This window comes from Corvus hawaiiensis, chromosome 21 (genome assembly GCF_020740725.1).
Source record: "Corvus hawaiiensis isolate bCorHaw1 chromosome 21, bCorHaw1.pri.cur, whole genome shotgun sequence".
In the NCBI taxonomy this organism is placed as follows: domain Eukaryota; kingdom Metazoa; phylum Chordata; class Aves; order Passeriformes; family Corvidae; genus Corvus; species Corvus hawaiiensis.
In genome coordinates this window covers 737,501-760,216 of record NC_063233.1, presented here as the reverse complement: position 1 = coordinate 760,216, position 22,716 = coordinate 737,501, and the positions used below count along the sequence as shown (strand labels likewise).

General features: G+C 47.9%; 2 protein-coding genes and 1 long non-coding RNA gene across 12 annotated transcripts in view; 1 reads left to right on the top strand and 2 right to left on the bottom strand.

Moving 5' to 3' along the window:
- Positions 1-7,046, bottom strand: part of MAPKAP1 (MAPK associated protein 1) — an 83,997-nt gene extending 76,951 nt beyond the window's left edge. For 4 of the 5 annotated variants that reach the window (XM_048325538.1, XM_048325541.1, XM_048325536.1 and 1 more), the window contains exon 1: positions 6,992-7,046. The gene's annotated coding sequence lies outside the window, so the exon portion shown is untranslated. Of the gene's footprint in view, positions 1-6,695; positions 6,792-6,991 lie in introns of those variants that run through there. The other variant, XM_048325537.1, reaches the window with a different exon arrangement.
- A 262-nt stretch (positions 7,047-7,308) lies between these two features.
- LOC125336804 lies at positions 7,309-9,099 on the bottom strand. The gene is made up of 3 exons (XR_007207853.1): positions 8,832-9,099; positions 7,993-8,161; positions 7,309-7,698 (listed from the first exon to the last, which is right to left on the bottom strand). It is a non-coding gene; the product is annotated as an uncharacterized LOC125336804 (long non-coding RNA).
- A 430-nt stretch (positions 9,100-9,529) lies between these two features.
- Positions 9,530-22,716, top strand: part of PBX3 (PBX homeobox 3) — a 103,368-nt gene continuing 90,181 nt past the window's right edge. For 2 of the 6 annotated variants that reach the window (XM_048325088.1, XM_048325093.1), the window contains exons 1-2: positions 9,545-10,691; positions 11,550-11,623. In XM_048325088.1, the coding sequence (XP_048181045.1) occupies positions 10,495-10,691; positions 11,550-11,623 (271 nt within the window). In that variant the 5' untranslated portion in view covers positions 9,545-10,494. Of the gene's footprint in view, positions 10,692-11,549; positions 11,624-22,716 lie in introns of all 6 variants that reach the window. The other 4 variants (XM_048325090.1, XM_048325089.1, XM_048325091.1 and 1 more) reach the window with 4 other exon arrangements.

The window sequence follows — 22,716 nt, the reverse complement described above, 5'->3', positions numbered from 1 at the left end:
CTATGTCAAACATACTCTGTGCAAACACTAAAACCAAAGAGAGCGATGTAAAATCTCCACAATTTTAGAGTTTGGTATTTCTGTACAACGGGATACACAGGCTGGAGTTTCAATGCTGTACTGATTGGCAAACACCTGTGATTCATCACACAGGTGGACAGCAATTACTGATTGGCAAACACCTGTGATTCATCACACACGTGGAGAGAGACCTTCACTTTCTTCCTGATCTTTATGATTCACCTATCTAACTTTCTGCACATTGTCTGATCAACACCCCGGGAATGAATGCTCCCTCTCCCCTTCTCCTTGGCCCCATCACTGTGATTCTGCCATGCCCTGAGGCCCCTGGAGAGCACAGCCCCCCATTAGCCTTGTGCAGTTACAGAACATCCCCAAAGATGTCAAATTGCACCATCAAGAGGCTGAACGTCTCACCAGGATTCACAGGAACTTTGTGGCAGAATCAGACAGCTGCATCTCAGTCTACTATTTTTATCAGCAGTATTCCTCTTCCAGTACCCCACGGCTATATTTATGGCATCGATAGACTCTCCCAGCGAGGGAAGCAGGGCTTTATGCAGATCAGCCTCATTCATAACCCGGCACACAATGAGGAATGCAGAGCGCGCTAACAAACGATTCCGCTCCCAGGAGGTGACACAAAGGTCTTGGAAAAGGATCTGCAGCTATACAGGCTGTACCTTAAACACACAGCTGAACACAGCTGAATTTCGGGAGGCATCTTCATCATCACAACATGTTAACTGTTCTTGTGACCCTCCTGCTTGCTTGATGTACTGCAATTATTTAAATAAAGATTGTCTCGCTTTCCTCTTTCCCCACCAAACACCCCACACAGAGTATCGTATCCGCATGTTAACCTACATGAGGTGACAACGAGATATCAAAGCAAGTGTGAGATTAGGGGAAAGGACAAGCTAAACCTCATGACTGCCATCCCTCCCATCCATCCCGTTGCCCACCACGTGCCAGCGCAGACGGCAGCAGGCTCAGCTGGAACCACGCTCCCGTGCTGGACCCACTGACTGGTGGGACTGCAACCATGTGTCAGCCCCTGCTGACTGCTGTTTTCAGAGGAAACGTTTGACCTTGAGCGTGAAGAATGCCGAGCGCAGCTTTCCTTACTTTGGGGAAAACACAGTTATTTTGGACTGGATTTTCTGTTTTTTTTTAAATAGACGCAGTTGAATTTGACAAAATCCCTCGCTCTCACTGCCCAGCACAAGGTGGCTCGTCACTGTCACACCTCCACGCCAGCACGAGAGCTGGGGCAGCCGTGTCTCACCTCTACACCTGCCAGCAGCGGGGCAGGGCCCCACTCTGCTCCCTCCTGCAGGCTCCTGGCACGCTTTCCAGCAGAACTACGGATTTTGCTTGGCAAAGGGACACCAGTGCCAACAAGCACCTTCACACCCTGTACCTGTCCCTGTAAGTTCACAGACTCCAGGTCAGAACCTCCCAGCTCCACCAAATGCCCTGTGGTGCCACCAGCACATCTGTGACTGAAGGGCACTGTCCCCAAACTGGCAAGCCAGTGCCACCTTTCCATGGCATCTTACAGGAGATATTTTCCTCACATGAAGGGTTGGTATTTTTGCCTTTCATGCTTTGAAATACACAGACCTCTAAATAAGCTACAAGAAACAATAAAATCAGAGAAAGCTGTCAGCAACTAAAAATGTTCTGCTGCAGGAAAGAGCAACAACTCTGAAGTTCCACCAATTTTAATGGAATGAAGAGTCCTCCAGTTCAAAGGGCTAAAAGCAGTTCCAAATTCTCCACAAAACTCACAAGCCAATTCCTGCAATGTATCTTCCTCTCTAAATTATAGAAGTAAGAAGAGAGAAGCAGGGAGAAAAAAACCTTCCTTCCTTCTGTTCTGCAAAGCTGTAGCTTGTTGGTTTTATTTTTTTAATATGTTTAAATTTATTATCCTCCTTAAGGAAGTAATAAACAATTAAAGCCCTATTCAAAGTTAACAAAAATTTTCCAAAGACACAACTTATGGAAGGTACAACTTGGATCCAAGAGAATTACTAACAAACTCAAAACACAGCAAGCTGGAAAAAATTATATACCATTGCAGGTCATGGTATCATTCAAGGGCTTCCATAGTCTCTGTACTCAAACACCTCCTTGACTGTAGCTCTTTAAAGTGATCTTTAAAAACTAATGAAAAAGATAGGCAGATTAGAATTAAAAATTGATTTTTTTCCCCCAACGTCATATAAGCAGGAACAGGACGGCACGAACATACTTCAAAATTTATGATTCAGGTTATATGAAATAATTTCCCAGTCAACTTCTGTCTGCAATTGCACAAGAAATGGTTCTGGTTATCTGCATTTGCAGCAGCACAAATAATCAACCCCCTCAAACACAGACAGGTCCTGGGCAGGCAGGATAAAGGGAAGTGAACTGCAATATATGAACATTCAAGTTTATGTTTCAGCAAAAGCTCAAGTGCATTTAAGAGTGAATACTTATCTGCAGAAGCTGTCACTCACACTCTGGTCCTATCATTAAAAAGGAAATAATAATTTACAGTCATATAAAGAGGCTCTCTCACAAGAGAGACTGGAATTGGGAAGTTATGATGAGCAAACACTACATTACACACAACTTCCAACAAATTATTTGTTCATTTCCAGACCTGTAAATCAATCTGGCATTAGCTCTGTATTTCTGAATTCCTTGGAATTTGGCTATACTTCTGTTGTCATACTAATCAGGATGCAAATTACACCAATCCTGATATTTTAATTACTGAGCTTAGAGGGGGGTGAAAATATTGGGGCATGTTTGGGAAGTATTCACTCTTCTCTTTCCTGATCTTGTCAAACCTTTGTTTAATTGCAGTCAAGTTGGTTCTCTGCTAACCTGAGAAATTTTGCATCAAGACTTTAAGCAAATAAATAAGTATAAAAAATGTAGAGATTATAAATTAGGGCAGACAAATCTGTATCTAGACTCGTGCCTGCAAAGAGCATTCTATCAATATAGTGAAATGCTAATCTCCTAATTAACAACCTAATTAGGTAATTATGGCTTTGCAGAGGGATGCCTAAATGAAATATGACAACATGGTCACCTCTTTATATGGCACCTGTGGGCCTTTTCAGCTGTCACTGCCGAGAGTGCAATATCAATTTGAACAGATGACAAAGTGTTGTCATTTTTCATTCAGATATTGTGCTGAATGCTGGGATCGAGGCCGCTCCGAGACGCGGCGCCTTGCCTGGGCTTTGCCTCGTCTAAATATGTGCAAACACTTTGCTTAATTTTTAATGTCTCTGATTAAGCTTGGTGTTTCATGCTGTCTGCAGGCATTCCCTGACACACACCACAGCTGCAGTGTCACACTGGGATGACCCACAACTCCGGAACCCCCATGACCCAATTTCACAGCACGCGTGAAGGAGAATTACAATCCAGAAAAAATATCTGAGTATTTGAGTTTATTTTTGAGGCTTAGCTGCCATTGGCTTTAAAATAACAAAACAAAACCAGAGTGCCTTGTAAATAACATATTATAACATTCATTTTACTTTTATTCCAGCTGAACACTCTTTTCCAGGGGAACAGCAGTCCCTGTCCAGAAGAGGGTGAAGCTGATGGGACTTTTGCACAGAAAGCTGGGAAGGAACACTTTCAACAAAGGTGCTTTTATATGGAGTATTTTTTGTCACTCATATGCCTAAATTGCTTTACAGACAATTTGCTGAGCTTGAACATTCCTAAAGGACATCAGCCTCTTGGAGCAGGTCCGGAAGAGGCCACAAAGATGATTAGAGGGATGGAGCACCTCTGCTATGAGGAAGGGCTGAGAGAATTGGGATTGTTCAGCCTGGAGAAGAGAAGGCCCAGGAGTGACCTAAATGCAGCCTTCCAGCATCTGAAGGGAGTCTACAGGAAAGATGGAGAGACACTATATACAAGGGTCTGGGGGCAGGGATAGATGGGATATTGGGAAGAAATTCTTCCTTGTGAGGGAGGTGAGGCCCTGGCACAGGGTGCCCAGAGCAGCTGTGGCTGCCCCTGGATCCCTGGAAGTGTCCAAGGCCAGGCTGGACACGGCTCGGAGCAACCTGGGCTAGTGGGAGGTGTCCCTGCCATGGCAGGGAGGTGGAATGAGATGGACTTTGAGCTCCCTTCCAGCTCAAACCACTCTGGGATTCTGTGATAAATAACATATCTTGTTGTAGACAGGAGAATGAAAGCACAGGCTGGGACTACTCAAATATTAGACTAGAACTTCTATTTTTGCAATTAACAGTGTGATACTCAAGAGCCTAAAAAACCTAGTAAATTTTATAAATACCTAAACAAGTTTCAATCTTAAAAAAACTGAACAAAGCGGAAAGCTTCATCATTTTACCTTTTTCCCTGTTTGCTGCTGAGAGATGCTACTCTGTTTGGGTTTTACATACACATAGGTCTCCGGGCTCACAGAAGCTGCCTTGCCTGGACCCAGGACAGAGCCTGGGGACATGCTGTAGGTCCAGCCAGCCCAGGGCCCTCAGCACAGCCGCTGCACAGCTCTGCACCAGCACCACAAAGGGTGGTCTGACAGTGCTGTGTCAGGCAGGGGTTTGTGCCTTAAACAGCAGCATCTGTCAAAACAAACACTTTTGTCTTTGTCAGTTTCTTTAAGTTGTTGCCATTCCACTTTTGAGTGCATGAAAATATTTTTATTGCATTAAAAAGATTATCATAATCTCATTTTTTATAATATAGCAGCATGCAAGCTGCTTCTGACTTAAGAAACGCTCATGAAGATCAGACCTACTTAAAAACGCCCGAGACCTTCAGCCCCTTTGGGACTTTATGTCAAATGGAACTGGACAGATTCACATTTCTTCAACAAAAGATGAATCCCCTGCTCCTCTGGCTTTTAATTTTGGGTCTGTCTCTTTCAAGAGCACACAAAACATATTCAAGGAGCTTTGTTTTGCTTTCAGAATAATGGATTTAGATACAACACTTCTCAGGCAATAAGGAAACAAAGTAGGGATTGCCCTTGTGCTGTCTTGGATACGAACGGAGCTGACAGACAGCGAACAACAAGGCATCACAGTTTGATGGAGCTCCTCAGCTCACACACACACGCACACAGAGTTAATATTAAAACACAGCTTGGGGTCTGTGTCAGAGGCACTAACAGAAAAGCTCTCGAGAACTGCTGCCACAACACGAGGCAGCCCCAGGGGCACGGCAGGTCCCAGGCACGGGGCAGCACCACGGTCACCAACACCGCGGCAGCACCGCCACCCCCGCCAGGGCCCTCTGGATGCCACCAGGGCTCTGCTCCCACACCCCTGCGCCCCAGAGCTCAAACCTGCCCCTTCCAGCACCTGAACAGGAAGAAATGAAGCCTGAGCTCTACCCCTGTTTCTCAGCCAGTGTCATTTGCCCCTGGACATCAGAAGGAATTTTGGATATCAAAAGGTATTTCTTCACAGAGAGGGTTGTCAGGCATTGGAAGGGGCTGCCCAGGGAGGTGGTGGAGTAACCAGCCCTGAGGTGTTCAAGGAATGACTGGATGTGGCACTCAGTGCTCTGGTCTGGTTGCCAAGGTGGTGGTGGGTCAGAGGCTGGACTTGATGGTCTCAGAGGTTTTTTCCAACCTCAGTGATTGTGTTATCTCCAAAAAGAGCAGCCACATGGGAGATGGGCTGCTCCTACATGGAGATGTGACCAGTATACTGTTCATTTGATGTCCCATGTGTGCCATAACTGACCTTTCCATACAGGTGTGTGCTTTTCATGCTCACAACTTCAAACGGTTGGGAAAATTTGTGCTACAGAACACGTAACACAGACCGCCGTGCCAGGCTGCTTCACCTGCTGAGGCCTTCATTGATCCAAAGGAAATGCACAACAAGAATGTAGCTGTTACTTGTTATTTTAACATTTGTTATTTGTTATTTTGTTACTTGTTGTAACTGGGTGAAAATTTAACCAACAGATGAGAGAAGGGTGTTACAACAGAGACCTGAAACACGACTGATAAAGAAATGTACTAAATTGGTTCTCCCTGCTTCAGTTATTTCTGTACAAGTCTATACGTACCTGCTGATCTCAATTTATTTTTAATCTAACCCAAAAAAGTGTCAGTGAATGGAGCTGTTCTGAATTTGGAAAAGTAACGGAGAGAGTCTAATTCCTAGTCTTGCATCAACCTGATAATCCCCCGACACCTAAAATCGTGTAGAACACACTCAGGATACCCAAGCTTGGCTCTGGCATCTCTGTTTAGTCAATCACCAAACTTCCACTAGCACGGAAATCAACTCACTGCTGTGCCTCCTGGACACCTTTCCCGCTCCCCCACTGCTCCTGTGGTGTTCACAGTTCCGGTGGCACCGGCAAGCAGGTGCAGAAACGAGAGCCCCATGCAGCAAGGCATTTGGGTGTGACCCTGCTGAAGGCACCGCCGGGCGGGCACAGCCTGCCTGCGGCCGGCAGGAGCAGCCGGGGACACGGGCACCGGGGCCGTGTGACAGGGACACGGGGCGTGTGACGGGCCTTTTGGATGGAGTGACTGGCACCTGACCAGGGATGCCTGGGCACCTGTGGGCCTCCCGCTCGCCACGGGGCGCGGACATCCGCAGGGCAGCGCGGGGATTCCTGCCGGACCCGTGCCGCTCTGACGCTCCCGCCGCACTCACCTGCTCCCCGGCACCCATCGCCGGCCGACGCTCGCCTGACCCGCTCCGCTTGCCCCGCGATGGGCTGCTCTCGCCCCGCCGCCGGGAGAGGCGCCCCGGACCCCGCGGGAGCGGCCCCGTCTGCGCACCGGGGGAGCCTCGGTCCCCCCGAGCCGTGGCCCGGGCGGGCTGACAGCCCCTGCCGCCGGTCACGGCATCCCGCGGGGGTCCCCGGCGGCCCCGGGAGGGGCTGACAGCGCGGGCAGCCCCGGGAGCCGCGGCCGCAGCCCCGACCTCCCCCCCCGCCCCGCACTTACCGGCGCCGCCGCCGCCGCTCCGGGGCCGCGCAGCCGCTTCCGGGTCCGGGTCCGGCGGAGCGGGCGCGGGGCCGCGCGCGACCCGGAAGCGCCGCGGCCGCGGAAGTGACGGCGCGGAACGGGCGGGGCGGCGGCGCCGGGAGCGCGGAGTGGCCGGGGCCGGGCGCGGCTGCCGCGGGCACGGCAGCGAGTCACGGGCTCCGCTGGGCACAGCCACCAAGCCGGTGATGTACCGGGTTGGTACCGGCGATACCCGCGGCGTTGCAGCGCTCGCCGGTGCCGCACGGCAACACACAGGAGGCTTTTCTGATGGGGATTGCACCAGTTTTATTTCCAGTTTCTTGCTAAAAACACGGTGACGTTTGTATTTATTTAGTAGTTTTAAACCAAAGCACCCAGGTAGCGCTCGGTGTACAAACACAAAGGGGATAAACGTTAACCACTGTCACAACGCTGCCCAAAGCCATGAGCAGCACCCGCGGGTTATCCCGGTGCTCGGGCGATCCGGGGCTGTCTCCACACGGCTGCCTGGGCGAGCAGGGGAGCCCAGCCACCCTCGGTCCGCACCTCACACATTTGGCCTCCTGGAGCTGCAGGTTTTCCTAGATGTTCCCAGGGTTCCTTTTCCTCGTGGTGTCTGTTCCTGGCCTGTTGGCCGTGTGTCCCTGTCACCTTTCCAGACTTGCTGGTGCAGCCTCCACAATTTCCTGTAGAAGTAAGGAGATTTGTTAATCCCTGAGGAAAGCCTAACCTGGCAGTCTCAGCAGTTGCACACATCAAGAAACAGCTGCCTTTGAGAAGGACAGCGAACAGCGCGGCACAAGTGCCACCAAGGGCCTGTGAGAAGCAGGTACCAGTGACTGGCAACAGTGGGGAGTGAGGGCAGGAGCTGGAGCTGCCGTAGCACGGGGCATGTCACAGGGAGTGCCTGGCTGCTGCTGGCAGAGCCCAGAGCTCTGAAGTGACTGGACTCAGCCTCCTAAAACAGCACAAAAACTCACCCAGCACAGCAGCTTTCCACTGATGTGGCGAGGCTGAGCAGGTCCCTGCAGGGTGAGGTGAGCCTGGGGCTGGTCAGGGAGCACTGTCCCGTTTGGCAAGGTCAGGTGCTAGGGGAAATGCCCATTGCATCCGTGAGACTTCACCCTCAGGGGGCAAATGCAAATGCATCTGTGAAATATTCACAATAATACCAATTTAAAAATGCCTTTGGAGCAGCATTCTTAGTAAAACTGGATGACCCTGAAAACTCATTGGCTCAAGACAGACAATGGTGGAGTAATTAAGATGTAAAGTAATTGAAACGTGAATGAATTTGCTAATTGCATGGGGGGACAGTGGGACCACGGATTTGTTGACCAGGAGCCATCTCCATCCGCACCAGCCACACATGACCCCGGCAAGCTGGATACAGGGGTCCAGATCACACAGCGACATCCAGGGCCAAAGGGAAGGTGTGGGGATGGCGATGCCAGCTGGGATTGGGAGGAGCGGGGAGCTCTGCTTGACCCATGCCAAGCCGAAGGCGTTAACCAGAGTACCGGGAAGGTTAGATGAGCATGAGGGCTGAGTTTGGACATGACTCCACTGAGATTGTCCATCACAGACAGAGCACAGAGAGCAAATTAAGGATCATTTTAATTGCCACTGTGTAATTTCATTGCACCTATGGAGGGTTTCCCTAAGAGGTCTCTATGGGGACAGTTGTGTTAGACACCAACAAAATGGACCAGGATTGAAGGCAGTTGGAGTGAAAGGGGGGGAGTGTCCCACGTCAGGACAATCTGAGGGGTGGCAACGATCTACGGGTAACCTCCTGAGAGAATGAAGTCGCAATTACCCTTGGTGCCTGCGCTTTTTTCTCTTCCCATTTCCGGGGGTCTGTGCAGATTTACAGAAAGATAATTTGAAATTAGCTCCGGTCACGCACGGCCTGAGCCAAGCCGGCTGTGCCAAAGGCTCCTGTTCTGTCCCGCGGCTTCTTCGCGGAGACACGCTCAAGCCACGGGCCACGACGGACCGGCCCGGGACGGTGCATCCGGCGCCTGGGTTCCATCGCACGGCCGAAGCTCCCAGGCCCGGACTAAGCGCGGCCTCCCGCGGGCTCCCGGGAGCTCCGCGCGGCACCGGGCCCGGCCCGGCGGGACCCGCGCCCCTGGGCCCGCCGTCACCGCGGCAACGGGGGCGGGGCCCGGGCCGCTCGCCCCGCCCCCGTGGCCGTTCGAACGGCCCAATCACAAGTTCCTCAGTCGGGGGGCGGGGCCCAAGGTGGGGCAGGAGGGCACGGCGCCTCCCCGAGTGCGCTGATTGGCCAATGTCCCCGCCAGCGCCCGCCCCCCCCGCGCAGCGGTTGGCCGCCGCGCCCGTCGCTCCCGCACGAGGCCGCCGCCTCCCGCCCGCCCCGGGAGCGCGGGCGCCGCTGGGCCCGGCGGGAGGGACGCGCGCGCGGACCGGGGCGGGCGGGGCCCCGCGCGGGGCGGGGCGGGGCGGGAACGCCCGGTGGGGCGGGGCCGGGGCGGGGCCGGGGCGGGGCGGGGCCGGCGGGCGGGGCGGGGCCGGCGCTCCGCTCCCTCTCGCGCGCCGCTCGGCTCCTTCACAGGGTGACACGTCTGCGGTGAGTGAGTGGCGTTGGCAGCCTGTCAATCCCTCACCGGAGCGGCCATCAAACAACATAAAACACGCGCGGGCACCGGGCGCGGGGCTCATAAATTCCGGCGGGCCGATATTTTTGCACATTGCTTTGCAGAGAGTGTGTAATTAATTTTTTTACAGTTCTTTCCCCGTTATTTCCGCTGTTTTCTTTGCACAAGTTCAAACTTTTGATTGCTGCTGTCTCACCCCCGTGCACAGACTTGGGATCGTTTGTTATTTGGGGGGGAGGGCGATTAATTTTTTTTTTCCCTCTGTGATTGTGTTTTCTTGGCTTTTTTATGTTGCAATTTGGGGGTGGGGGTGTTCGCTGGTTTGTTGTGGTTTTTGCTGTTTGCACCCTCCCAACTTCTGAAGGATTTGAAAGCGAGTTTTTTTGATTTTGTATTTAATTTTTTTTTTTTTTAATTTTGCCTTTTTGCAAAGAAGATTTTTGGACAAGTGGGGAAAGACATAAAAAGCAACAATAAAAAATAAAAAAGGAGAAAAAAAAAGCTTTGGAGGAAGATTGTACCAGGAAAACCTCACAGAAATCTGCTCAGCTCATTTATCCGAGGCACCAATATGATGATGATGAAAGAAGATTGTAACTAAAGAAGAGAGTGATTTACTGCCCTGGGAAGGAGAAGAGAGTGGAATAAACAGCTGAGATCCGGTCAAAACACAAATACTACATTTTTTTTTTTGTTGTTACTGTTTTGTTTGGCTTTTTTTTTTTTTTTTTTTTTTTTTTTTTTTTTTTTTTTTTTTCCTTTTTTGTGGTGTGTGTGCAGAGCGCGGTCAGGAGCGCGGCACTGGGACTGAGCGGGGCAGGCGCTGCCGTGACCGCCCGGAGCGCGGCCCGGCCCGGAGCCATGGACGATCAGTCCAGGATGCTGCAGACTCTGGCCGGCGTGAACCTGGCCGGGCACTCGGTGCAGGGGGGCATGGCCCTGCCGCCTCCCCACGGACACGAAGGGGCTGACGGCGACGGCAGGAAGCAGGACATCGGCGACATCCTCCATCAGATCATGACCATCACTGACCAAAGCCTGGATGAGGCACAAGCAAAGTTGGTTTCGTCTAATTAAACCTTGTCTTTTTTAAAAATTATTATTACTATTATTATTCTTTTTTAAAAATTATTTTTGGTGTGTGTGTGTGGTTTTTGTTTCTCTCCTTCCTGCTCCTCTGCAGAGACCCGGAGTCTCACAATTAAGAGCAACTTCTTGGGGCCGTAAGGGAAATTACCAGCAGCCAAGGCAGAGCCAAGTTGCTATTTAATTATTTCTTTCCTTAAGGAAAATATAGATATAATAAATGTAGAAGTATGCGATGGTTCTGCCGTCACTGTGGTGCACGGGAGGCTGTGGCTGATCCCTGCCCGTTCCCGCTGGACACTGTCCGGTGGATACCGGCCTTATTGCCGCCGTCCATCCGTCTGTCTGTCCGGCCATCCCTCAAAGTACAACTTTGTCTCTTTCTTTCTTTTCTTGTCTCAAAGTGGCAGCAGATGAATTATAAATCTGACCATATATTGCTGCAGGAGAGGGTGTGTGTGTGTGAATAAAACCCAAACCAAACCCTGGCTGTATTAAATCACAATAAATACAAAAACAATGTTAACTCTGTACACCTTCCTCCCCCCGCTTCCCCCCCCCCCCCCCCCCCGCCCAATCTCCTTAATAAATCAGTTCTAATATCGCAGGACGAGGACAAGGGGGGTGGTTTTCCCCCCTCGTTCGGGCGGTGTTTGCACAAAGATAATTCCGCATAAAAGTGAAGCGGGATGAGGGAGGTTCCGGCCGGCTCTCGCTGCCCGCGGCCCCGGGACCCCCGGCCGGGGGGCGAGCGGCCCCGGCGCGGGGCTCGGGAAGGCGCCATGTTGCTGGAGCCCGGCGCTAACCGCTTGTCCTGTGCTCTCTTGCAGGAAACACGCCCTGAACTGCCACAGGATGAAACCCGCCCTGTTCAGCGTCCTCTGCGAGATCAAGGAGAAAACAGGTACGGGCCGCCCGCGCCGCCGCCGCCGCAGCCATCTTAGCGCTCCTGCCTCGCGGCGCGCCGGGCCCGGGCGCCCCTCGCGCCGCCGCCGGGGGCGGGGGCCGGGCCGGGGCAGCCCCGCGGGGCCGGGGGCGCTCGGCGGCTCCTGAGGCGCCGGGAGCGCCGCGGAATGGCGCGGGGGTCCCCCCTCGCGGCCCCCGAGGCCCCGGAGCGCCCGCGCTGCCGTGTTACCGTCAGACGGTGTGTGAAAGACTTCCCGGGGCGGTGTGACCGTGGGTTTTAACCCCGGGACCGGACCGTGAGCTTTGTGAGGGGCGGGGGCGCCGAGCCGAGCCCGCGGCGGCCCCGCCGTGGGCGCCCCGACCCCGCTACTGTGCCCGGCGCTGCTCCGGCGCCTCTCGGGCGCTGTGCTTTTAAACGCCAAAATTCTCAAAAATCATCTCAAAAGTACAATTTTTTTTTTTTCGTCTACATTAACGCGACAGGAATAAAATTCCGTGCTTTTCTTGTGGGCATTTTAGGAGATTTTTTGCAATTTTTTCACATAATTGAATTTATGGAAATTTTTTTTGTTTGTTTAAAGAAGAACATTTGCAAAGTATTCTGCTTTGTATTATGAGAATAAGGACAGTTAGTGAGAATAATATTTAATGAGAATAAGAATATTTAACAGTAGTAAGAACATTTAACAATAACAAAAACATTTATTATGACCTGGATTTAAAAGTGAATAGCCATTTTTTCAGATATAGCTAAAGCTATTGCCTGGGTTTTTAGCTCTCTGTGATACTCAATAACGTTCTGCTTAATTCCACACTGAAAAAATAAAACTGGACGAAAACAACCCAACGTGAAATCATTGCAAATCTGAGCTGTGGAGCCCGGAGTGAGCGGTTCTCTGTGAATTATGGTGCTTTACGTCCAAGGGTTTCTTTGCTACCGGGGATCCACTTCAGTTCCTGCTGACAGCTAAGCACTAGGGTATTGACTGTGTTGTGAATATTAAGATTGATTCTGCTTTATGTTGCATTATATTACCCGGGATAAGGGGAATGATCCCTCTCTCTTCCCACCTACCTACGTTCCGCCTCGGTCGGCTCGTAACCCCTTTCTGTCCTTTGGCTTGTGTTTATTTCCTGCCTTTCCCTAAACTTCTTTGCCCGTCCTGCTCTGGAGCCGGAAGGCAACCTGCCCTCGGTGTTCAGACATTTGCAGGAGGCACATTTCAATTAAGGAGGCAGGCGTAGGTCCCGCGGTCACTTTATTTGCAGAGGGCTTAGCCTCAGTGTTTTGAAAGGCAAGTGTAGTCAGCCACATGTCAGAGGTGAGCTGCGAAGAAAACCCGAGTCCTTTCAGCAGCGGGATTACTGGCACAGGGTGTTTGTGAGGCCGCCGCCGTCTTGCAGGCGAGGGGGAGCCTGACAAGGGACTCTGTGGTCTGAAACCTTTCGGGGTGTTTCAGTGATAACTTGTAAGTTGGGATCCTGCATTTGTGCTGCTAGAACTCCAGCAAGTTTTCAAGTTATCTCTCTTTTGTGATATTGCTGAGAACCAGCGAAGAGTGAAGGCGTCTGCCTGCTCAAAGGCAAGCTCCTGCCAGCGCCGCAGCACGGGAGGGACACGATTAATGCTCTGAGTGATTGATGGAGATGGATCCACACCTCCACCAAAAACTCTTCCCAGAAGGGGACCTTCACTCAGGGTCTCCCAGTTGAGGTGAAATGTCTGTGCAAGCTTTACTTAGTGTGCTAAAGCAAAGAAAATGTGAAAATAAATTGTAGCCTGTTTTGTGGAAGCTGTTCTGGGAGGGAACGGCTCAAACAATTCTAAACTGGAAGCACAAGGAAGGGACTGAGATGCAGCTAAAGCAGAGGTGTCCCCTCTCCCCTTAGGGCTCTGCACTGTCTTGTGGTCCGAGTGCTTAAACCTGCCTCCAATGGGGTCATGTGCCAGCGTTTAATTCTTCCTGATCAGAACCAAAGTTTACCTGGTTGTGGGAATTGCCGTGATGGCTTTATCACTTGTCTTCTTCCGAGAGGTGAGGAGGGAGGCTGCAGCCTAGCAGTCATGTCTGTTTGGAAACAAGTCATGTGATATTTAAGTAATTTTTATATTGAATTATGTATTTATTTGCATTTTAGTAGTTTTCAGTACAGTCAGTGAGGACTTTGTGGGACTGGCTGGGAGAGAGCACAAGGAGGAATCCTCAGTTTACATGGAGCCACTCTGTCACTTCCCAGCAAGGGTTAATGGATGCATCTTATTTCTGAAAGCTTCACACAGGGTCAGGAGCTGAAGATTTTTATTTTTTCTCCCTGTGAGGTATTTACCATGTACAAAGCAAATCACTGAGTTACTGAATTTAGCCTGACATTTCTTTTTTAACATTTTAACATTTTCAAAAGTGCTGCATAATACATTTAAGTGCTTTACAGCTATTAATAGCTGTGTGTATTCTGAGAGGCAACCACAAGGTAGCACGGTGCTCATAAAGAAACTGCCACCTCTGGCTTTAATTAGTTCAAAGAAAAATTATACCAAAGTTCTACTGAAGCCCCTCCAATAAAATAGGAAGATAAGCAAGTCAGGACCTAGTGACTCTGTTTGGTTGTGCTTTACCCGCTCTCTGAGGTGTCACTGGGAGCGGTGAAGTTGCCTTCGCAGCACACGCTCACATCTGTTGCATACCTGTGTCACAGTCCGTTTCCTCATGTCTTGCCAGGAGGAATCAAAAACTGATTTGCACCATTCTTTGATTTTTTAATAGCTCTTTTTTACCGACTAAAACACCTTCAGATTGGTGATTTTATTAAGCTTCCCCCAGGATGTTACCTTACCTGGGGTCCTGGTTATTCTTACGGAGAAAGAAGTGAAAATATATTAATTCTTGTAGTCTTAAAATGTCTTAGGGAATTGCAATTATTTCCCAATGGAACAACATATTATTAGGTCCTAGACTGCATTGATAGATGATTTGGGTTTTTGTCTTTAAAAGTCATTTGTAGAGACGCGATCACACGTTTATAAAAATGTCTGAATTCATGTGCATAACCGTGTGCACATCTACAGTTACTTATTTATTTATTTCCCTAAGTCCAGCAGCAACAATGATAGCTGCCAACCAACCCCGAATTTACTGTCACCACCACCCCTAAATAGCATTCATTTCCTAGTAAAGCCTAATGGCATACATGATGGTTTGCCAGATTTGTGGCCTTTGTGAGGCTTATAAGCAGGACTGACTTGGGAAGATCATAAAACTTAATGAACTTCTCGACTGCAGGAGGTGTCCGCAGGGGAAGCAAAAGGCCTGCTCGGCTGCTCGGGCTGCTGCAACTATTTTTTATGTCTAAAGAGAGAGGATGAAAATGTTCATTAAGAACGTTCTCCCCTTGCATAGATGTTTGTTTCAAAGAATGAATAAAAAAGCTCTGAAAACCAGACAAATCGTGTGTTAGCCACGGGGTTAATTCCTCGCTGTTCCCGTGTAAGCTACCTTTATTTTTATTGCTACAACTGTAAATAGCCGTGCGCTGCCGTCCTTGTGATTAAAGGGCTGCATCGGGCCCTGCCTCGCTGCAAAGCTCCTTATTGATGACATGGCCCAGCTCGCCAGGAACGCCCCTTGTCAATACGCTGCAGAGGCTGTAACCCGCGGCGAGGGGACTCCTTGGAGCAGCGCTGGCTTTGCGTGGCTCCGGCAGAGTTGGAAAGTGTTAACCCCTGTCGGCACCGTGGGGTTGTAAAAAGCCACGCACAGCACTCTGCCCTTGCACTGCACAAATTTCAACTTTTCAGCGTTTGTAAACTGTTGTTTAATGCCAACAACTCTCAGTAATACACTATAACCCGGAATCCTGCCGGAACACGAGAGGATTCAGATGGAACAATGAAATGGCACTGATAGCATACATATATATGTGTGTGTGTGTGCGTGTGTGTGTGCATTTTGGCTGTTTTCTAAATATCAGCTGTGATGTTATTGTTACTCACTTTAGCTGTTTAAAATATTTATGTGCAGTCCTGGTTTTTTTTTCCAGGCTGCTAAATACATATTTTGTTGTTCCCTGACTACCTGAAGAAGTCAGTGCTGTGTGTTTGTGTGTGTCCAGCTCAGCTTAAATTGTTTAGCTTTTGCTTCCCATCTTGTGCTTCAGTACCAAGGTTTGTCTCTGACCCAGTGGTTGTACTTTTGAATGTCTTTTTTTTAATTGCCAGCAGATGTATTACAAATGATGCCATGCAGCAGAACGTTTGGTCGTTTGCGCTGTCCTTATGGCAATGACGTTGCTTTTCTTCATAAATGTCCTACTAGGAAAAAATAAATTGAATAAAGTGTCTTGATTGTCGTTTGGTCATCTGTTTCCAACACATTCATTATCAGCAGCCTGGTTCTTTTGTGGATCTCTACCAGGGCGCTTCTCTAGTTGAGAAAATGGCAATTTGGTGATTACGGGCATCAGAGAAATTCGTGGTGTTTTGTCTCACAGAACCTGAGACTGCACCTACCTTTAGTGCTTCCCATTGCTGGTGCTCCTTGCTGCATTTAAATATCCATCTTCACCTTGAGTACTGGGATTAGTGGTTCCAGAGATATTTTTCTCCCCTCTGTAGATAAATTTGGCCCTACTTGTCAATACTAATTTAACCAAGAGCAGGGATTTATTTTGTTTTATTTTATTTTATAGCTGTCTTTCATGTCCTTCCATTTATTTTTTAATTCAACACATTTGCTTGCTTATCTGAAAATACCAAATTATAGCAGTTACCATGTGGTGTATTTTAGGATGCTTGTTGTAAGTTAAGGAATTTTTGCATTCAGAGATAAATTATTATCATGGCATGTAGGGAATGCAAAACAGTCCTCTTTTTTTTTTTTTTTTTTTTACAGGATTTAACACATTTATCAAGCTCTGTTCCTGCAGCTTTCAATGGAAAAGTTGTATGATATGGATATTATGCTGTCTTTTTTCAATTTAAACATTGATTTGTGTGAAACATTAATATAATGATATTTGCAGTCTACCGTAGACAAATATAAGCAGAATTAGACATTCTAAATTGTTACAAATGCAACGCAATATTTAAATCTGAATGAAGGCTGTATTAATAATTACGGAGCGGAGCGCGTGGCAGTCCGGTCTGGATCTGCCCTCAGATTTTAGGCTGTTTTTCAATTCCTTGCACATCGTGCACATGATGGTTCGATGAATATTTTTATGAACAGCAGGAATGAATGTGAATCCGTGCGCGAGCGAGCCCAAAGCAGCGGAGCCCCGAGCGGAGTTGCGCGTCCCGGCGTCGCGGTGGAATTAGCTGGAGCTGTCGGAGTGCCGGGATTGACACCCTGAGAAGAATGCTTTGTTTGTTTGCTCAGCAGTCATGTTTAATGCTCTTCGCTTATCAAGGTGATCAGCATGGTTCAGATAACACATGCCTGACACCGCCTGCCTTTTCTCACCAGCATGTTGACCTTTTGTCACGTTTGCTTTTCTCTGGTAGGCAATTCCTGGCTTTAAGTGTGAATGGAGTAAATAATTCACATCAATATTTAATATAAATTATTAAAGTTTCTGTCAGCTCTTACAGTTCATGCTTTTATAGAGTTGGAGTAGTTCATCAGCCAAACAGATGAATTGTGCAGCTCAGCTGGACATTAGAGCTCCTCCATCGTGCTGCCGGGACTGGGGAGGAAGCGGGGAATTAAATAGGAAAGGTAATGCAGCCTGGTCCTTGAACACTGGGTGTTTTTCAGTGACGTGCATTCTTTAGGAAGGCTCGAAGTACCAGATAAATAGCCAGCGTAATTTATTTTGTTATTCCTGTACTTTTTTGTCCTCTTCATGTTGCAAACAGAAATGCAGAGAACCCCACTGACCCCCAGCATTTTCTTCTACTCTTTGTTACTGGCCTTCCTTTGGTGCTCCAGGCCCTTGCTGGGCTTAGGGTGGGAGTACTGGTGTTTGGAGGTAGGGTTTGGGTGTTTGGTTTGTTTTTTTTTTTTCCACTCAATGTTCTTTTTCTGTTTTTAAAGACTGATGTAGAGCCCTAAGGTGATGAAGTTTCAGGGGTTTTTAGACCTTGTTTGTAAATTTCTATTTTGCAAAGTGACCTGTGATTGAATGTAGATTCTGAAAACATTTTTTAAAGGAGAAAAGCTGTGATCTCTGATTGTAAGAGCTCAAACGTGTTTACTGCGTCAGGAATTGGATAAAAATAGCATGTTTTGCATAAAAGCAAACGGTAAAAATCATTACGCACTTACTCTAATTTTATGCTCTTTTAGGTGTTTCGTTCTTTTGTTAATGATCAGTTCAATGCATGTTGCACAGTGACAGGGACTGTAACAATGTGAGTCACTGAATATCCCGTGTAATATGAATCCATCACCTGGAAGGGAGGTGGGTTTGTATCATGTGTTTACAGGTCAAACCCTTTTGCTATACTTCAGTCATGCATCAACATTTAAAGCCAATCTCTCATTCCTCATTGTCCAGCAGGTGGCTTTGTCATAGATTATTTAATTTTTAATCATTTATTGTAAGTGGAAAAGGTTATTTAATAATATTACCCTGACAGCATTTTTTAAAAGAACAACAGTTTTCCAGTATGTCCTGTGGTGTATGACGGGGTCAATGGAAGCATCTAGAGAGCTTCAAGTACACAATCTAAATTAAGATTCTAAACAGGCATTACAGATGCTGGTAACTTTGGCAATTATCATTTTGTTTGGTGAACAGTAGTAAAACAGTGTGCGGTAAAAGTGTTTAGAGAGAGAGGATAAATAAATTGAACAGTTTTGCAATGCAAAGTGGTTTGTGGTGTTTTTGAGGATTTCTTGGCTCTTGCTTAACTGCTATTGTGAAGCCTGGAGCAGATTTTCCCATTGCTAATGCCCTAGAAGTATTAATTCACTTTGATATGCTAATTAGAGGGCATTATGCAAGAAATGAGATTAAGTGGCAGCATGAAGCCATTTGCCTGTCAGTAAATTGAGAGCTTTAGCATCAGGAGGAGCTTTGTTTTTTCTGAGTTTCTCTTGGTTTTGCATATAAATAAAATTGATTGAAAGGTCTAGAGAAGCTTCTAGAACATTGGTGGTTCTTTTTCTCCTTCTATGATTATTTAAACTTCATGTTAAAGCCTTTCTCTGAATATTAATTGATCTAATGGGAGATACTGAACATGAAGAATTTCATTGTATTCTCAGTTACTGTATCTTAACAAAAGGAAAGTATTAGAATTCTTTGTGTCATCTGATTTTTGTGGGATTATTTTAGATATATCTTACAGCTTTGTATTCTAACGTCTGCCTGCTCACAGCTCCTGTGCTGAGAACTATACCTGTGTGGAGGTAGTTTTGCCAGTTCTGCTGTTTTAGGGATTGGTATGAGGGCCCAACCAGCTGAAGGCAAATGGAAGGCTCGGGTTCCTGGCCAGTGGGGCTGTGGACATTTGTCACCCCCACTCACCCACAGCGTTTCCCACCATTTCTGATGCAAATCACACATGTATTTTCCTTCGTTTAGGAAGGAAGGGGTTGTAATATTGACCATAGATTTTATTCAACTGTCAGAAATTGTGTTAAAGTAACATTAAGGGATTGACTTACAGCCATAAGAGTGAGGGAATTTGGAGTTAATAGTTAAACTCTGCCCTTAACTCAACTCATTGAACCTATTTATTAGAGCATATATGATATGTAAGATCACTGTGCTGAGACCTCTGCTGTAGCAGGATGCTCCAGGATGGCTCAAAGATGAGAGGTTCTGTTTTAGTTCAAATTTTCCTTTGTTTTTTGAGGTTTGGTGTTTTTGTGTGTGTGTGTGGCTTTCACTCAGCCTCTGAGTTGCTTTACTACAGTTTTGTGATTAGTTTTCTTTTTACAATACTGTTTTTAAAAAAATCAGAGAAGTAATTCTGTAAATTGAACAAAAATTTAGGAAAAAATAAACCCGAAGCAAACCCAACCCAAGCCTCTCTAGTCCTCTTTGCCTGAGTGCAGCAGAGTGGCTGTTTGAGTGCCCGTCTCCTCTACAGATCATTGTCGCAAAGTCAATCAGGGGAGCAGTGCTGGAGTGACAGTGCTTGTTATGAGCCCCAATAGTTATTTAAAAGAAAGGAAAAAGGATAAAAAAATGGCCCAGAGCTGCGTGCGGGGGCTGTTCATGCTGGATGCACATGCTCTCCCTGATCCTGGCAGCTGAAGTCTATCACTGTTGGGAAATTTTTAACATGAACCACATGAGACACAAACCACAGCGGTTTCCCCGGAGCCACAGGGGTTTTCACGTCAGCGCAGGACAACTGGCACGTGTGTGGCGGGTCCCTGCCCGCCGTCCCCTGCCCTCGGCGCCCACCGCCCTGCTCGCCCGCAACAAAGGGGCCCCAGTGCAGTTTTCATGGGAAGCATGATGTCCCTGGTCGCCCACAGTTCCCCAGAGCTTGGCCCAAAGAATCCCATCAGGAATTTATAATCCAGAACTTTAGTTGTCATAGTGAACCTTTTTGATACTGGAAGGAACAAAACATCACCCGACACTGCAAAGTCAGTTCTCACAGGCAGCAAAAGGAAGCGTTGCTGGGCTCCAGCTGCTTATTTTGGGCTTCAGATTGTTGAACAAAAGAACTAAGTAATGAAAATGTTCTGAAGCTGACCTTAACTTTCCCAGCTCCAGTAGACCCCTGATGGTGTTGTTTCAGGAGAAGACGATGCTGGAGAGGAAATCCTGGCATTGCTGGTTTGAGTCCTGATGCTGCTGTTGACTGGGGAAGAAACCTCCTCCCCCTTGAGTGACGAGGGATGTGGTGACCTCGGTAGGGCAGACCCTGAGCTCGGCCGCCGCCTCATGGAAGTGAATGCAAGAGCTTGCTTCTCTTACCTTTAAAATGGGAGTTTTATCCATCCAGTTTTTTGTGAAGGTTGTGTTGAGTTGGTACTGTGTGTTAAAAAGGAGTAGTTTTATCAAGTGTTGGGTCTAATTAAAATTGTTATGTAAGAGGTAAACTATCAACAGTATTTACAGTATCCACTTCTTTCTACTTCGGCCGCAGATGAGTCGTACCTCCTGGAGATGAAGAAATTAAGCTTTCCTTAGACTTCTTCTTTCCTTGGCTTTAATCAGGAATGTTTTTTTACTCCACGGTTAGGTCTGTGCTTAAAGGATATCAGGGTTTCGTGCCTCAGTGGTTGGTTTGCTCAGTACAGCAAGAGAAGGTTTGCTCCCGTCGCCGGGGGTCGGTGCTTTCCTTGTGCACTAGTTGTTCGAGGCAGGGTGGCACACTCGAAAGGCTGTGTCAAGCACACTTTCATATATTTGTTGATTAAAGAAGGAAGCGTGCTTTTAGTGAGGTTTGTAATTACGGAACACCCAAATGTTTGCTTATTTTCTTTCGTGCGAGATCCTGGTATCATTATTGACTGTCACTAGTAAGAACAAGTTACAGTAGATTGTGCAATGATTCTTATTTGACTTCAAGGATGTATTTATTACCATTTTTGAACAAATTATACTAACATGAAAAGTTGTGGAAATGATTGTGCACTAGATAAGGTGATACATTACAGGAGTGGTTGGGTTTATGGAGCTTTATGCTGAGGTTTTCTCAGAAATTATAGCACAGTCCTGTCACTATAAAACCTGGAGATACACTTGGTAATAACATGCAGTGGAGGGATTTTTAGGATTTCACTTGTTATTCAAATAGAGTGGGAACTATCAGTTTTTCTACCTCGTATTTCTTTCTTCTGTTGCACTGGGTGAAGAGGGGAAAGGAAGCCCGAGGACAGCAGAGTGGGTGCTGGGGCGTAGGCACCGGGTGCTGCCGGTGCCACTGGCTCCAGTGCCACAGGGCTGGGGAGGTTTCGGCACTGATGGGGCTCTTTGGGTACCCAGCACTGGCGTGGGACACTGGGGGAGATTTGCCCTCCAAAGGCAGCTGAGGATTTTTTTGTGAATTATTTCTTTCTTCTCCTCCACTTGTTAGGGCAGTGACGTGATATCGATATGGAGCTTGGGAACTTATTGACTTGTTGGTTCTTGACCTTTTGACTGTGACCAAGTATAGAAATTGAATGTCTGAAAATTAAATGATAGACTCTTTATACATAAATTCTTGGATGTCAGTGTATTACATGAACTAATTTCGGTTTACCTAAATTTATGGTGTTTTGTGTTCAAGAAAGGAAGTATTTCTTCCTTTCAATATACCAAGCATCTAATAATATTGTAGTTGCTAACACTAAACAAATCCATTTCCTTTTACTGAGTGATTATCATAACAGCTGCTGTTTAATCACCGAGATTGTTATGTAACTTTTAAATCTCTAATATTTTGGAGAGGCGCAAGCGACATCACCTCGCTTCATGATGGCGTGATGTCCTCGCTGCTGAGCCACATGACTGTGTTTCGTGGGGCTCCAGACTCAAGTTCTTATTTAGTTTAGTCATATTTAATGGGCTGGGAACACTTGCTGAGCAAACTGCCTGTTTGAGAGGAGACCCCAAATAACACACAGTGCGCGTCCTGGTTTCCACGAAACAAAAAATGGGCATTTGTTTTTGCGCCCTAAAACTGTGGCACGGTGGGGCCTGATGGAAATGCCGTGCGCCGGCTCATGTCCGATGGAATTAGCTTATTGCTCCCCACGTGCGGGCAGGGCGAGCGGTGCTCCGGCTCTGGGGCCCAGAGCCACACTCGGGCCTCCAAACCGGGGTGACGGAGCTGGCAATATTGTTCTCTCCGAGTGCCGCAATAAGGCTGTGGTCAGCACTAATGTAAATATTTGTACAACAACCATGTTCTACAGCCTCCAATTTAATGGTAAAAATCTGCCCTGAACGCCTGGGTAAATATATGCTGAGAACAGACGCCCATTCACTGGAGAAACAATTGACTTTAGGTTCTTTGTTGTTAAAGTGGCCCCCAGTGATCGGCTGCGAGGCGGCGATAGCGGCGCTCGGGCGCCGTCGGGCTGGCGGCTCCCGGGCAGTGCCCGGCGCGGGGAGCCCGCACCGCCCCGCGCCGCCACGGCACGGGAAGGGGAACTTGTCAATGGAAGAAAAAGAACTGTAATCGCACATTTACATATG